A 17,634-nucleotide genomic window follows, 5' to 3' on the forward strand; every position below is an offset into this window, starting at 1 on the left:
TCATGGTAGAGGTCTGGTGCAACAGTGGGTTGATTTAGAAGGTACGGATTTAATTTTCCACCGCACAAGAATTCCGGCCTTTTCTTCAATTCCCAACTCCCGGTAGGAAAAGCAGACACAATAGTAACTTTCAAAAAAGGAATGGAATAAATGCTTGAAGGGGAGAAAATTTACAGGTGCTGTGGGGAAAAGATTGGGCCTACGGGGCTGTCAAGACAGCTCTTTCAAAGAGCCAGTACAGGCACAATGGGCTCAATGGCCTCCCTCTGTAGATTCTGTGGATTGGTACACATCAGTACTTCAGCAGCAGAGATACTTTCTCTATTAAAGTAAGGCTGATAAATAGGTAGAGACATATCCAGATTACTGCAATGTGCATTTTAAAATTAGTTTCCACATTCATACCCGTTTGTTCCAGGTACTTCATGCTTATTTTATCGACAGGAAAGAAAGCTGCTGTTGCCCCATACTCTGGACACATGTTGGAAATGGTTGCTCGATCAGCAATGGATAATTGCACCACACCAGGCCCAAAGAATTCAACAAATTTTCCCACAACTCCAACCTGGCGAAGATGCTTTAAAGAAAAAAAAACTTGTTTCATTAAATAGGTTAAGAAGCTTTGTTAGCCATAGCTTAGTTGTTCTCAAGTTGGTGCAAAGAATTAGATTAAGAATTTATGGAGGTTAAAAATAAATTATAACATTTACAATTAATTTTATAAAAAGATGAGGCAAGTTAGTGGAATTTTAACATTAAGCTTGAACCACCTTATATACCAAAACAACAACTCAACGATACTCAACACATCTTCAAGGATACCCTGTACTTACTTTTGTGATTGTGAGGACTATATCTGTTGATGTGACCAAGGAGTCTGGGCTTCCTACCAACTTATAGCCAACTACTTCTGGGAGAACCATGCTGATGGGCTGACCCAACATCACGGCCTCGGCCTCAATGCCACCTACACCTATAAAGGAAACAGTATTTACACCATCAGTGATGTTTCAGAGGTCATGGGTTCAAGCCACACGCCAGAAAATTAAGCACTAAAATCTTGGTTGAAATTCCCAGTACAGAACCAAGGGAGTGCTGCACTGTCAGAGGTGCTGTCTTTTGGATAAGAGATTAAACTGAGGCACCATCTGCCATCTCAGGTGGACATCAAATAGCCCAAGGCCCTATTTTGAAGAAAAGCAGGGGAAATCACCCCCTTGGTCCTGCTCAATAGTTATCCCTCAAGCAAAACCAATAAAAGAGTACCTTTCTTTCTGAGAACTAGTGGGGTTGCCCCATACTTAACCGAAGTTCCAGCTGCTATTACTATCACTGGAGCCACTGAAGAACACACATGGCCTGTCCAAGTAATTTCCAGCTCAGGGATTTTTGGGGCTGATAATATGCTCTTGAAGCGAGGATCTTACCCAATAGTTAGGAGATTGTGGGTTCCAACCACATCCCCACCCCGAGAGACACAGAAACGGGGCTGGTGCTATGTGCTCCCCTACCCTATTTGGCTCTTTTATACAGTTTTATGTTACTGAACAATGTAGGCCTTCAAGATTAAGAGAAGCATAACTATCCAAACATCCAAGCATTGACCACAGCTGAGTTAAGTAAGACTACCTTCAGGATGTTTGGTGCAAAGCTCGTACAGCTATTTTACAGCTGGGTTTGACTGGTAAAACCACAGAAATCAAGACAGTGGCATAGATCAGAGGGTAACAGTTAACAATGCTGCAAAACAACAACGTCACTAATCACCAAGAGTAGGTTTCTGGATGTCATGTCACATCATGTGTGATCTGCCCAAAGACAGGTCTTTGGCTCACTGTCTGCTGATGCTTCATCCCGAGCTGTTTCCTTTCCTTTTTTTTCTGTCAGTGGTGGTTTGCCATTGCCTTCCACTCAGGTGCAGGGCGAGGAGACAGGTCCTAAGGTCTATCTCAGCCAGAACAGGAACCCACGTTAACCAGCCCCATATTTGTGGGTGCACCTGTTGAAAATATTTCCAGAGTGCACTATAAAATTAGGCAGGTTAGATCAGAGCAGCCAACAGAACAAAGTGACTTAGAATGACAAGAAGTGAAAGTGGGCAGTCGGAAGTAGAACAGACCTTCAGGTTCCCAGTAGCACCTGTTGGAAAAGTAATCACACGCAGCCATGGATTTCCATCTATTAAAATTAATGCACAGAAAATTTCCTGATGTGTCCCCAGCAGGCAAGGACCCTCCCAGCAAGTGGAAAATATATTTAATGGCCAAGTATGGACTGAATAGATTGGCCCAACACTTTATTCTGCAGGATGATTGATAGTTTTACACACTTACAAAAACCAAAGCACGTACAAAACGGCAACTCTTGAATGGCGGCTGCATTTGGATACTGAAGAACTGACTGAAGAACATGAGATTTTAATCGAGCAACACGTGCTCCTACAATGAAACTGAATACTTCACTGGCAATTAAGCACAAGGTACATTTTAAGCTAGTGTAAAACCCTTGCCATGACTTTTACATGCAGGTGTCATTGTCACAAGTTTTTGGTCTACTGCAGACATTTTCTTCAGCACAGTAGCCTCATAAGCAGTCTACGCCTCTTACATTCGGGTGTGTACTTGTATCTAGTATTTACGTTTTTTAAAGCTTGGAACTTTACAACCTCGGAACAGTCCATTTGGCCCAACCAGTCAGTGCTGGTGTTTATGCACCACACGAACCTCTTCTAACATTACTTTATCTATGCCTCTCTCCCTCATGTATGTATCTAGCTTCCCCATAAATGCTATTCGCTTCAACAACTTGCATTTACATAGCAGCTTTAACTTGCATTTACATAGCATAGTAAACCCCATGGCTTCACAGAAGTGTCATCAAACAAAATTTGACACCGAACCACATAAAGAGGTACTAGGACAGAGGAAAGAGGTAGGTTTTTAGGAACACCTTCAAGAAGGAGTAAGAAGTGGAGATGCAGAGAAATTTAGGGAAGAAATTCCAGAGCTTAGGGGCTGAAGGCATGGATGCCAATAATGGGGCAAAGGAAATCAGGAATAATCTGCGAATATAACAATAGTACCCCACCCCTGTGATCTGAACTGGATGTTATGTCTCTCATACTTGCCCTTGTGTGCAATTCTTTTTCTCTCTAATCTTGCCTTAGTGAACAAAGGCCTGATGCACATTATTAAGGTGATTTATTTTATAGACAACAGTCGGATGAACAGTGTAAACAAACTTGTCTTGCTTTACTCAAATTTTTTTTTTCCCTTGATAAATGTGAAAATGTTAATGAACCACACAGCCTGTTCCTTCAGTGGGCTGCTTATTTGACGTTCTTAGTCTTTCTATATAGCTTCTCCCTGCAATAACTGAATTGTAACTTTGCTTCCAGCTCCAGGTCTAAACCTCTCAGCCTCCTGTTTAAAAGCTGCCTGCCTGCCGATGCGTCCCCTTTCACCTACTCTTTTCGTTCCCACACGAAGTTGCTGGCCCGTCAATAAAAGTGGCCACTTCCCTAGTCCGAATATAACAACTCGGCAGACATCCCAATGAGGAGGTCACCCAAAGCTTGAAAGCTCACTGAAACATCTAAGCAAACTCTAGCTCAAATACATTTGTCTGAACCCTAATCTAAATTTTCCAGCTCTCCTGTTCTGTGAACTTATACCTTGAGAGCTATATTTAACTTAATAGTAGCACTTTTAAGCAACTCCAAACACCCAAATCCTCCCATGAAAGAACAGTCATAAATCCTGAAACACGACAGGAGTACTTAACGTTCACCGGGATTATTCTCTGTAAAACTACTAAAAGACATTTACTGTAAATGGTTTTGAGCTGTGACTGATGAATTTTGATTAAAATACCTTCAATATTCAGATATTTTTTTTAAATGTTGAAAATTTAAAACATAATTTTTAAGCAATACTAAATCTGAACAGTTGTTAAGACGAACGTGGGAAGTTAATCGCTTTCCTAGGAGAATAATAAAGTTAAATCCCAATAATAATCCTCAAATGAGGCAAATGTCCAGCCGGTTGCTTACCCCAGCCGAGCACGCCAAGGCCATCAATCATTGTTGTGTGAGAATCTGTACCCACAAGGCTGTCGGGGTAGTAGTATCCGTCCTGATCAAACACCACTCGTGCTAAATATTCCAAATTCACCTGGTGGATGATTCCTGAGCCAGGGGGAATAATCCTCATATTTCGAAAAGCTTTAGAGCCCCACTTTAGAGGAAAAACATGCAAAAAAATCATTTTATATTTAACTCAACAACATGTATAGGAGCTAAATAATTGCTTACAATCCCCATCCCTTTAAATTCATTGCTGATAATAAGTTCTACCATGGGGTACAGTATATGTTAGTTTCAAATCACTGTTTACTAAAATATTGTTTTTGGTGATTTCCCTTCTGTAGTTATGATCTCCTGCTGGGATGTCTGTCCAAGCAGCCTTCAATTATGAGCACCGACAGAGTTTAGGAAAGCTATTTGACTGTGATGGCATCACAGCTGCTCCCAACTCTTTCCTCGCTGACAACCACACACGCATTTCCAACGTAAGCTGCTGGATAGCAAGAGAAAGCAGGAATTGTGTCAGATTTTCTCCCCCGCGCCTCCAGCAGAGAGGCAGCCCAAGGCAATTTTAGCCACCTGAATATCAAACTGGCTGAGATTAGCCAAATCAAAAGACTGGGAACTGACTTTGGCACTTCCTGGCTTGTATAGTTCAGCTGCACGTTGCCAGTTAAGCCACTGAGTGAGCACGACAGTATATTGTAATACTATTTTATCAAATATTAGTATCGACTATCTGACCCAAATGCTGGGAAGCAGGAAGGAAATTCTAGTGTTACTGGAGATTATCAAAAATTTATAAGATGGTCTTTTCCCAAGCTTTAGCATTCTGATGTAAGCACACTTGAGCAGAGTTCATGACATTTTCTGTTATCTATGCTTATTCTCCATCGTGGGTGGAACTGGAAGTGTTTCAGAATTCCAGTTCTCTACCCTCCCTCCTTGGAAAATCTTTATATTTGAGTTCATAAGGTCAAGGCCATAATTCACTGGATCCTTCTTCCCCAACACATGAAACAGTAAACATACAATTTATTGCAGAGCAGTTGATGTAACCACAAACAAAATATGACACCTTCAAAAATTCAAATCTTTCTTTGTTTCTTTCAAATTCAATCTCTTGGTTTTTTTGCAAGCTGTCCGGCCTGGAGGGAAACAAAATCAGAACTAGATGAGGTCCAGTAACAAATCATTTGGCACACAAATTTAGGATGAGTGCAGCACTCAAATATATATCTAATAACATGACCAAAAGTGGGAGGGAGGAAACATTTACTGCAATATTTTAAAGGTGTGCAAGAAATGGTCACCAATTATCACTGGCAGATTGCCTTTCATGTGACTTTACAGCACAAAAATGAAGATCAAAGATCGATCCTATCTAGAGCACTAACCCCAACTGCAGCACAATTTACAACACTCAATCCTAAAAAACCTCGATATATGTTTTATTCCTGGTTCAACAGCAACATAAAGAGAGAACAGTATTGTGGCATTCCAATTACTGCAGATTATTAAAGCACAATTTGTTGCACAATTTGCACCAAGATCCTCTAGCAACCATCTGCTAGGGTTTAAAAAAAATCAGTTTAACCATACGATTACCTCATTATTAAAATTATCAAGGTTAAAAAGGTTAAATTAGCAGGACAAATTGCATAGATTAAGCCCGTATTCCTTGAATGGAGAAGATTGAGGTTTAGGATGATTAAAGGATTTGGTAGGATTGATAGAGCATATAGAGAGAAACTATTTCCTCTGGTGGGGATAGTCCAGAACAAGAGAGAGCATAACCTTAAAAACAGAGCCTGCCTGTTCACTGACAGGAGAAGCACTCCTTCGTACAAACGGTAGTGGAAATCTGGATCTCTCTCCTCAACAACCTTCTGAGGCTGGAGGCCAATTGAAAACTTCAAAACAGAGACTGGTAAGATTGTTAGGTACGGGCAATATGGGTATTGGAACCGAGGCAGGTAGATGGAGTTAAGCTACAAGATCGAAATTGTGATCCGATCAAATGGCAGAACAGGCTTGAGGAGCCGAATGGCCTCCTCTTCTTAAATGGTCAACTGAAGCTACAAAGTAGTAATGCGGTAGAAATGTGCATAGCTCACTAGAAAAACAAGTGTGCTCTCAGTGGCTTAAAGTCAGAAAACAAATTCCATCAGGTACTAGATGTCTTTCCTGCAACTTACCTCTCCCCTTGAGTGGGAGTTAACCAGTGGGAAACACTAAAAAGCGAGATCCTAATTGTACAAAGTAGACATGTCCCCTACAAAAATAAGAGTGGTACTGCCAAATCTAGACCCACCCTGGTTGTCTAGAGGAATACAGGGGAACATCAAACAGAAAAAGAAAGCGTATGATAGGCACAAAGAACTAAGCACTGCAGATAGCCTAGACGAATATAGGAAGTGCAGGGACGAAGTAAAAAAGGAAATAAGGAAATCAAAGCGAGGGCATGAAAAAAAGACTAACAAGTAAAGTTAAAGATAACCCAAAGATGTTTTACCAATACATTAATGCTAAAAGGTTAGTTAAGGAAAAAATGGGACCTATCAGAGATGAAGATGGAAACTTGTGTGTAGATGCAGAGGCTGTGGGAAGGGTTTTGAATGAATATTTTGTCTCTGTGTTTACAAAGGAAAGGGAGGATGTAGATATAGTAGTCCAGGAGGAACACTGAGATATTGGACGGGATAGTCATAAAGAGAGAGGAAGTACTCGAAGGGTTGAAATCCTTGAAAGATGATAAGTCACCAGGGCCAGATGGATTGTTTCTGAGGCTGCTGAAGGAAGTCAGGGAAGAGATAGCAGATGCACTGAAGATGATTTTCCAATCTTCACTAGATACAGGGGAGGTACCGGAGGACTAGAGAAATGCAAACATAGCACCATTGTTTAAAAAGGGATCAAAGGAAATGCCAAAAATTATAGGCCAGTTAGTCTTACATCGGTGATGAGCAAATTAGTAGAATCAATCCTGAGAGATAGGATTAACTGTCATGTGGAAAGGCAGATTGGTCAGGAAAGTAAAAGCCCATGGGATTCAGGGTAATGTGACAAACTGGATAAAAGGTTGACTTTGTAACAGAGAACAAAAGGTAATGGTCGATGGATGCCCTTGCGAATGGAAAATTGTCTCAAGTGGTGTTCCACAGGGCTCAGTGTTGGGACCCTTGATGTTTGTGTTATATATTAACGATTTGGACGTGAAGATGGGGGGCACGATTGGGAAATTTGCAGATGACACAAAGATTGGCCGAGTAGTGGATAGTGTAGAGGATAGCCATAATCTCCAAAACGATATAGATGGGTTGGTGGAGTGGGTGGTAAAGTGGCAAATGGATTTTAACATAGAGAAGTGTGAGGTCATACTTTTAGGGAGGTCAAACAGTTACAGGGATTACACAATAAATGGGAATATACTAAGAGGGGTAGATGAAGTGAAAGATCTTGGCGTACAAGTACACAGGTCCCTGAAGGCAGCAGTTCAAGTAGACAAGGTTGTAAAGAAGGCATATGGAATGCTCTCCTTCATTGGCAAAGGTATAGAATATAAAAGTAAGGATATAATGTTGGATTGTATAAAACACTGGTGAGGCCATAACTGGGGTATTGTGTGCAGTTCTGGTCACCACATTACAGGAAGGACGTAATAGCTCTGGAGAGAGTGCAGAGGAGGTTTACAAGAATGTTGCCAGGGTTAGAAAAGTGTAGCTACGAGGAGAGTTTGGATAGGTTGGGGTTATTTTCCTCAGAAGAAAGAAGGCTGAGAGGTGACTTGATTGAGGTGTACAAAATCATGAGGGGAATAGATAAGAGTGTACAGGATAAAATTGTTTCCCTTGGTGGAGAATTCTAGAACCAGGGGACATAGATTCAAGATAAGTGGCAGAAGGTGTTGGGGGGACATGAGGAAGAACTTTTTTACACAGAGGGTAGTGGGTGTCTGGAATTCACTGCTCAAGTTGGTGGTAGAGGCAGAAACTCTAAACTCTTTTAAAAAGTACCTGGATCTGCACCTTAAGTGCTGTAAGCTGCAGGGCTATGGGCCGGGTGCAGGAAGGTTAGATTAGAAAGGGCACCTGGGTGTCCTCGGGCTGGCATAGACACGATGGGCCGAATGGCCTTCTTATGTGCTGCAACTTTTCTATGGTTCTATGGAATAGTGCAGGTGACTGGGATGGAGCGCTCCCAACATTAAACATCATTCACAAAATGACTTGACTTCCAGAGTTCCAATGGTTTTGGAAAACCAGATTTTTGTGAGCCTTGAAATATGTTATCAGATTACATGCTCCCTCTTCTAGCCCTCCAAACACACCAAACCAGTTAGTAGGTCCATCAGCTTGTATACACAATGCTACCTCATGCAATGATGCAAACATACTAAGGTCAGAATTGTCCCAGATTTTCACAAAGTGTGGTAGCGGGCAGGAAAAAAGTCATTTCACCCACCGGCCGCAATGGTGGGTTACCATCCCATTCCCGCCTCATTAATTATGCAGCCACAGGAAACACGCCTTCTCGCTGGCGAGCGGTCTCTCATTTGCCCACCAGGCTGTTACCTCGCCGCTTCCTCACACATGGCGCCATATTTAAACTGCAGCGCCACGCAGATTTCTTAATACTTGCAGCCCAGGATGGCACCAATGAAGACATGGCCCCAAAAGCCAAGAAGAGTGCATCCTGCCGATTCAGTGACACATCCCTGGGATGCATTCTGGACGTCGTGGAGGCCTGCCGAAATGTCCTCTATCCTTGCTCTGGCCGCAGGAGACACATCAATCTCACCACTTGAGCTTGGGAGGCAGTGGCAGTGGTGGTCAGTGCCAACACTGCACACAAGAGGTTGGCGATCCAGTGCAGAAAACAAATGAATGATTACATCCGTGCTGCCAGGGTAAAGCAACCATCTCATCACTCGAAACTCACACGCTCAAGATCACCACACATTCACTGGTATTTCAGTCAATGCCAGCTCAAGAGGCACCACCACTCACTCTCCCACACACGCCCTCACATCTCCATCTGACCTCATCTTCTCCGGAGATAGCCTCCTCAGCCCTCACCATCTTGAGGCCGCTTGCACAGATCAACACATACCCTGGGATACCCCCCTTCCCCAGTACAGCCCTCGCCCTGCAGCCTCTTCCCTTGTCGCAGGCCACCTCCCCCTTCACCAAGCAAGCCCTAGCCCTGCAGCCGTTGAAAAGTTACCCCGCCTTACAGCTGGTCTAGTAGATAGGGGTCTGCCCATGAGCCCTCTAAAAGTGATGTGGTGCAGCCTGCAAAGCCTGGCTCTAATGACAGCGAGTGCTGCCCAAAGCAAGGTAGGCAAACAAACCTCGAAGACCCAAGCGAGGTGCAGCTCGCCAGGTGCACATCACTTACGTACTGTTGCGACACACGTTGGTGTGATTGCCCGGATGATTCAGTGTGTGTGTGGGGTGGTGGGGGGGAATGATTCCAGCAGCAGGGCTCATAATTAGATGCAGATGTATAAAAATGACATTCCCAATGTGCAGCAGCAGGAAAGGTGGCCCGCCATTGAGGGGCAGAGCGGACGATCGCAAACTGATTTCATGACATCATGAAATCAATTTTTGGCCTTCCAGCCATAGTGTCCGCCCACGCCCGCCATGACACCAGACACCAACAGGGGCGGAAAATTCCGCCCTAAGCAAACAGAACCAACTTTGCTTAAATCATAGGCCTGATCCATTTCTAAACAGAGTTGATGTGTGTTTTTTATGGGTACAATTTAGTATGAGCAATACCAAGCAGTAAAATAAAAATCAAGTTCTTTCCCCTCGCCTGATATTTCCTGGACTCTTGCTGATCTGCCTCGGTCTCACTGTAAAACCTCTACCACGCGTGGGAACTTTCATCTTGACTTGATCGATTGGGACTTATGGCATTGAACCCAAACTTCACGTGTACTGTCAGGATGGTTCAGCTAACCTAGTGCCAGCTTTGACAGTTTCTGTTCAAACATAATTCCTCTTCTGTCACACATAACAGTCTTTGATCCTTCCTAGAACATAGCATGTCAATATAAGCAGAAAAAGGCCTTTGTCCACAAGCCCATTTTGAGTTTTTTTATTAATATTTAACAGTTCATTTTAGCACATCAAAACCTAGGATTCAAAAGAGGCTGCATAATTTCCACATCACAAGAATTGGTCCTTCAATAGGTACCCGAACCAGCAAGGAGCTTATTGTGCACAGGCTGCCTGAAACTACGTGCAAGCACTAACGTATTTAAAATGTTGGAGTAAAAAAAAAACTTTAATTTCAGAAAGAAGGCTGCATAGGTTTATTTAAACAAGTTCTCTGATGTGATTGTAAATATAGATTAGCAGTATTCAATTTAGCCTATCAGCAGCATTCTGTAATTAAATATACACAATATCCTATTTTTCCACTTCCCCAAGGAGCCATTTGTACTTCAATACATCAAAGTGAGCCTATTATCTGAAAAAAAACAAGCAAGTGCATAGATCAAGTCTATATTTAAAAAAGTAAAGCAAGTCATGCAAATCCAAACTAAAACCACTATAAATAGATTAATGGTTTTAGGAAACTAGCCACATTTATGTGAACACAAAACAGATGGCCTTTTTTGAAAATATAGGAAACAAACAGCATGGGTTAGAGGAGGGCGAGCACTCAATTAAGCTACAATAAAGAGGTAATGCACTGGACTACTTTTAGAAAAGGGGTGCAAACTCTCTGGTGGACGCCAGCACAGAATCCTCTAAGATCCACGCACAATTTAAGTAAAAGTGCCGCAAGAATCAAAAGATATTTCTTCCATGGGTTATATGTATGGCAAGTAATTTGCTGCTCCTCAGAAACATGCATTTTCACTGCTTCTGGAACTTCTTATGCAAATCTGCGACACTCGGTCAGCATGTAATGTTACACACAGTAAATATAAGTGTAATAATTGTTGCAAGATGTAATGCTATACAAAACTACTTGCCCTAAAAGTATTCAACAGTTGTTTCCTCCACTGATTCTTAGGAAGGACGCCTAGTTTTCATTTCAACGTAAAGTCAAATTCATGCAGGTATGCAATCGAGTTTATATGCAATTGAGTTACAAAACAGTTATACAACAGTTTAAATTTATTGCCAAGTAACTTGAAATACAACACTAGATCTGAAATTTTAAAACCTAACCGCAAACCGGAATTAAGTAATCATTTTCTGCTGACCTTTTTATCATTTTACATCTACAGCGGAATCCCGCTCTGTGCACTCAGGACACGTACAGTACAACTTGTTAACAGGATTGCCGTGCCATTACTCGTTATGCAAGGAGAAAGAAAGGAGCAGAAACAGTGCTCAGCAACAGTGTCCGTGTATCACCTCAGTAACAAGGACTATTTAAAAGAAATTCGAACTATGCCTATTTGGATTTAACTGTTTGCTGACTAGCCACCATGGCTTCAATAAATATTGGTTCAAGTAATATTACTACGGTACATAAGAAATAGGAGCAGGGATAGGCCATTTCGCACAAGCCCGTTCCACCATTTACATCATGGCTAATCTTTTACATCAACTCCATTTTCGTGCTCTATCCATTATCCCTCAATTCTCTTGGTGCCCAAGAATCTATCGATCTCAACCTTGAATATACTCAATGACTGAACATCTCTCTGGGATAGAAAATTCCAAAGATTAACAACCCTAAGTGAAGGAATTTCTCATCTCAGTTCTAAATGGCCAACTCATTATCCTAAGACTATGACCTGCAATTCTAGACTCTGCAGCCATGGGGAAACAGCCACTCAGTATCTACTCTGTTGAGCCCTCAAGTAACTATTGAAGATAATTAAAAATCTTGAACCTGCTCACACTTTGCACAGCTGGTCTTCCTGTTGTCACAATGTGTTAACTTACTCCTTATCAATATCATTTCCAATGCCCACGTTTAAATTTAAACTCGTCATGGCATAACCACACAGCCTGGCTCATGTGTGGCTTAAGCTCGGTCCGTAACCACACTCCGGGAGCTCCTCTTTGCAAATTTTTAAAGCCTATAACCATCATTTTGGATTTTCAGTAGTCATAATTCCGCCATGCATTTTAACCATTTCTTCATGGCGATTTCTCATTTTATATTAAAATTTGATATATTTGCCCTCAATTTGGAATTCATCAGCCTTATCCTTGATTTCTATCCTATTAAATGCAGTGTAAAATAAGCATATTTTACAGTCCTTCTCATTCCACCCACTCCACCTCAACATTTCACTTTCTGGTCACTGTTTCCAAAGCTAAGAATGATCGACTTGGGCAGACTCCCTGAAAGCACATTCAGTAAGATGGCCCACCATTTTGTGAAGGCATTCTCCACTGCTTTAGATCCAGGCCAACCTATGAGCATGCAGTGGAAATGAAGATTACATTTTAAAAAAATTTTGTAGTGTCCACAATACTGTAAGGAATAATGTATAAATGAAAAAAGATGTAACTGCTTTGGAAGCAGTTCAGAGAAGGTTTACTCTACTCATTCCTGGAATGAAGGGCTTATCCTATGACGAAAGGCTGAACAGGTTGGGTCCATTGGAATTTAGAAGAATGAGAGGTGATCTTATTGAAACATATAAGATCCTGAGGGGATTTGATAGATAGATACCAGGAGGATGTTTCCAATTGTGGGGGAGACTAAAACTAGGGACGTAGTTTAAGAATAAGATGTCTCCCTTTTAAGATGGAGATAAGGAGATTTTTTTTTTCTCTCTGAGTCTTTGGTCTGTAGAATTCTCTTCACCAGAAAGTAGTGGAGGCTCGGTCTTTAAATTTATTCAAGACTGAGATGGACAGATTTTTGAGAGAAAGGGGAGTCGAAGGTTATTGGGGGGGGGGGGGACCAGCAAAGTGGAGCTGAGACCACAACCAGATCAGCCATGATCTTATTGAACGGTGGAGTAGGTTCAAAGGGACAAATGCCCTACTCCTGCTCCTAAGTCCTATGTTCCTACGTCCTAGGTCCCTAGTAAAACTTTTAAGATGGATTTCCCACTGTACTGTACGTTAAGACATATTTACCAGAGTTGGATTATAGTTAGTAACTGATTCAACCTGACCATTCATCTTTTGTAACATTGCCTGCATAGGTGCATTATTCAAAGGATTGATGCATTCTATCAGAAAGAGCTCTACAAAACTCACTTCATATTTATTGTACAAATGACAATAAATATTTTAAGATAATGTAACCAAATGTATTATTCTCATAATAACAGCCAAGGTTTGGTGCTTTTGATCAAAATGGTAACTAAACCAGATAAAATTAGACAACTAAAATCACTTTCACCCACTTGGTAGCATTAAGTTACAAAACCCGTCCTGCTTTTTTAAAAAAAGTTGATAAAGTAATTCAAAATCTTTTATAAACCGGGGACACTCTGCAACAAGCGATACTAGAATTTTATCATTGCAACTTACCACCTGTTGAAATCCACTTGGATGGAATGATCTATAACCAGGTCTGCAGGACAAATTGGATTGATCTTCTCCGGATCGCCCCCCAGTTTTTTCACAGCATCTCGCATAGCGGCAAAGTCAACCACAGCAGGCACACCACTGCAGACAAAGCGAATAGTCACAGGTGTCAGATTATTTTCACAGAACTTGCCTGTTACTCAGAGTTGTGAACCTTTAGAATCTTCTACAGCAGAGAGTCATTCCAGGTTGCATATTTCACCAGGTCTCCCACTTGGATTTAGCCCCAGCTGTCAACATGGCCCATCCTTATGCACCCAGCAAATACCTACCCAAAATATAATCTTAAATGAGTATATCTGAGAGGAGACTAGGCACTGAGGGGGCACTGAACAGTACGAAATACCCTGTTATAAGTGCTAGATGTAGAAAATAAAGCTCTAGGCGGAATCGTCCCAGATTTGTACTAAGTGCGGTAGTGGGCGGGTAAAACGACGTTTTAAAGCGATGGCGGCTTTTCCCGCCATATCATCTCAAACCCGCCACATTACTTATGCATTCCTGGGAAACACGCCGTTTCGATGGCAGGCAGGTTCTGATTCGCCTGCCACACAGTCACCTCGCCGCTTCATCGTGCCAGGCACCACATTTAAAGTACAGCCACGCTCAGTGCTTCCAGCCCAGGACTGCAGCAAAGAAAACATGGCCCTGAAAAGCCAGATGACTGCAGCCCTCGAGCGCCTTTTGGATGCCGTGGAGGCCCGCTGTGATGTTCTCTACCCCCGCTCTGGCCACAGGAGGGGCAGCTACATTACCACTCTGGCTTGGTAGGCAATAGCAGCGGTGATCGGTGCCAATGTTGCATAGAAGATGGCTGGCCATCCAATGCAGATAGAGAATGAGTGATCTCATCCATGCAGCCAGGGTAAGGCAACCATCTCCTCACTCTAAACTCACACACTCAAGCCCATCACACATTCACTGGCATCTCACTCACTGCCAGCTCAAAGGACATCACCACCCATTCTCACACGCACACGCTCACATCTCCACCTGGCCTCATCTCCTCTGGAGGCTGCCTCCTCAGCGCTCACCATCTTGAGGCCACTTGCACAGATCAACGTGTGCCCCCACACATACTCTCCTTCCCCAGTACAGCTCTCGTCCTGCAGCCTCTTCCCTTGCCTGAAGCCACTTCTCCCCCTTCCCCAAGCAAGCCCTAGCCCTGCTGTCACTGAAAAGCCACCCACATATGGTTGATCTGGTAGGTAGAGACATACCCACGAGTCCCCCTAAAAGTAATGTGGTGCTGTCTGTGAAGCCTGATGCTGATGACTGCGAGTGCTGCCTGAAGCAAGGTAGGCAAACAAACCTTGAAGTCTCGAGCGAAGCGCAGCCCGCCAGGTGCACACCTTATATATGCTGTTGTGAAACACATTAGTATGTTTTCCCATGGATGATCCAGCAGTTTTGGTGGGGGGGAAGGAGAGAGAATGAGTCCAGTGGGCTGGCCTTATAACTATATGCTGATGTATTATAATGAGATTCCTGACATCCGATGGCAGGAAGCACGGCCCACCGTTGGCGGGCTGAGTGGACAATCGCGCCATATTGTCCACTCGCACCACCGAACACACCCAACACCAGCAGGCACGGAAAATCCTGGCCTCTGTCTCTTATCTTTCATTTCAATTTTATTTAAGTTTATGCTTAAAACAAAAACCAGTCTTGTGCTATACACTATTCCGTGTGCAATATTGGACTGGAAACGTTAACTCTATTTCTCTCTCCACAGATGCTGCCTGACCTGCTGAGTTTTTCCAGCATTTTCATTTAAAATTACTGTAAACTCTGGCTGAATTTTATGCTCAGCCCTTTTTCCTTTTACAAACAATATTCTGTACTTTTCAGCGGTGGGTTGTTTCACATCGAAGCTACACTTACGTGAAATCCTGCAAGATGACACGAGCAGGTTTAAAAGGCACTTCGACACTTTGGTGTTGCGTCACCTTCCAGTTCAATATGTTTTCAACATCATCTTTCTTCACAAGGAAACAGTCACAGTTTCTGATTGCTGCTTCTAGAAGTACTCGGATGGAGAATGGCAAACGTGCTATTGAGGGAAAGAGGGATGAAATGTCATCTTAAAATAACTTAACACAACCATCACCGGCTATAAATTGCATGAGCAGAAGTAAAAGCTTAAAGAAACAGATAATGGTTTAGGCAATTAGTAGCAGAATTGTTCAAGAAATAGTGGAATGGGAAAAGGGTGGAGCAAAACTAACTTGCATTTATACAGCACCTTTAACCTAATAAAACATCCCAAGGTTCCAGAGGTAAAAGGAGGCTTGTTTAGTTCTTGTGTCCATCTTGTGCCCCAGTAAATAGAATTTAACACCGATCCACATAAACAGATAATAGGACATGACCAAAGGAATGTTCAAAGAGTAAGTTTTCGCAGCGTCTTAAAGGAGGAGAGACTGGGTGTGGATACAGAAAGATTTAGAGAGGGAATTCCAGTGCTTAGAGCCTTGACATCTGAAGGTATATTGGAATGGTGAAGGAAGTGAAGGGGATAAACAAGAGGCCAGAGTTGCATCAAAAAGATATCTTCATCCACTAGATTGTCATTTGCCCACCACTACCAACCAGCAGGAGCAGAAAAACTTTTCTGATTCACTATATTTCCTCAGGTCTGTGGGCTAATCACTTTGCAGCCAAAATCAACAGCTTTTCCTGTGATAAGGTATTTGCCATTGATGTAACTCATGAATAACAGATTCTGAAATTATATATTTTAAATTATGAATGCTGTTTCTTTAAAAAACATTTTTCTTACTCTGTATCACTATTTGTTTTCCAGTTTTAGATTTCGCTGCCATCTTTTTTTGTATGGCAGTAGCAAAAATAAAAATCAAATATCAAGATCTAAGCCAGCTTCTGGCAAGTTCAGTCTTGACATCTGCATGGAGCTAAGTATGATCGAAAATAAATCTGATTATAACAAAATATTGTTAATTGTCTCATAATTGAGGATTTAATTGTATTCAGGTGGTGGGCATTAACCAGGGAGTCATTTGTGCTCCTATATATAGGAAGAGAGGTGAGGTGTCAGCTGTGGCTCAGTTCATAGCACCCTCACCTTTGAATCAGAGGGTTGTGGGTTCATGTCCCACTCCCGGAAAACCAAGAACTGTGATTGTACTCAAAGAGTTGCAATCTGTGACTGTTGATAACTCGAAAGAGTATATAGGAAGAGACTGAAGCTGGTCGTTGGATTTGGAGATGCATGTTTGTAATGTGTGTCTCTGTAAATAAAAGCTTACAACATGTGTAGAGATTGGGCTCCAGTTCCATCCTTCACTGCCTGTTTTTCTGAGATAAAACCAATATTGCCCTCCCAGCAGTTAGTAATTTATTCTTCTTCATCTTCCAAGAAATGCAAAAGAATCCTACTATCAATATCAAAGAACGTTTCCATTTGAAAGGACAACACTGCTTGTTCATTTTCCTATCCTCATATAAACACTGCAACTGTGACAGTGAATAGACTGCAACCTGCACAGCAGAAGTCTCATAATCCCTCAGATGTCAAGACACTAATGTTTAAGGAAGTGTAGCACAGCTTCTTTTTTCCAGCCTTAAGAGGGGACTTGTACCATTAGTTCCTAAAGTGCAACTCTTGCACACCCAGTGACAATCCAATTTGAAATTGTTGGATTCAGCAAGATTGGCACAAGACCACAGAGCTAACAGTCAGTTTATATACAAATATATACACCCGACAGATAAATTGCAAAATGCTTTCGTGAAAAGGTCAACGAGCTTTCCTCACCATATCTGTCATCTCCCAATTTGCTCAGATTGTAGAACTTCTTTTCCTCCCGCTTAGGATCAAGGGGCTCCAAGAGGTCAGTGTAAGGGTTGTTCATCATCGTTAACATGCCCAACGGACGAAAAGAATCACCTAAAATATACAAACATTTAATTGTTTCTCGTTAAAATAAAGTTAACAAGTTACTTCAGTGCCCCAATATTAAGATGCGCTGCATTAGGGCATGGGACTGGATTCAATACACC

General features: G+C 42.1%; 1 protein-coding gene across 4 annotated transcripts in view; it reads right to left on the reverse strand.

Annotated features, from left to right (window-relative positions):
* The window catches only part of aco1 (aconitase 1, soluble), a 76,467-nt gene that overhangs the window by 26,588 nt on the left and 32,245 nt on the right, over positions 1-17,634 (reverse strand). For all 4 annotated transcript variants that reach the window (XM_078529380.1, XM_078529373.1, XM_078529388.1 and 1 more), the window contains exons 2-8: positions 17,390-17,521; positions 15,496-15,664; positions 13,555-13,692; positions 5,163-5,232; positions 4,052-4,235; positions 834-973; positions 406-577 (exon numbers count right to left, since the gene is read on the reverse strand). In XM_078529380.1, coding sequence (XP_078385506.1) covers positions 406-577; positions 834-973; positions 4,052-4,235; positions 5,163-5,232; positions 13,555-13,692; positions 15,496-15,664; positions 17,390-17,498 — 982 coding nt within the window. In that variant the 5' untranslated portion in view covers positions 17,499-17,521. The remainder of the gene's footprint in view (positions 1-405; positions 578-833; positions 974-4,051; positions 4,236-5,162; positions 5,233-13,554; positions 13,693-15,495; positions 15,665-17,389; positions 17,522-17,634) is intronic.

This window comes from Cetorhinus maximus, chromosome 2 (assembly GCF_964194155.1).
Source record: "Cetorhinus maximus chromosome 2, sCetMax3.hap1.1, whole genome shotgun sequence".
Taxonomy (NCBI): Eukaryota; Metazoa; Chordata; class Chondrichthyes; order Lamniformes; family Cetorhinidae; genus Cetorhinus; species Cetorhinus maximus.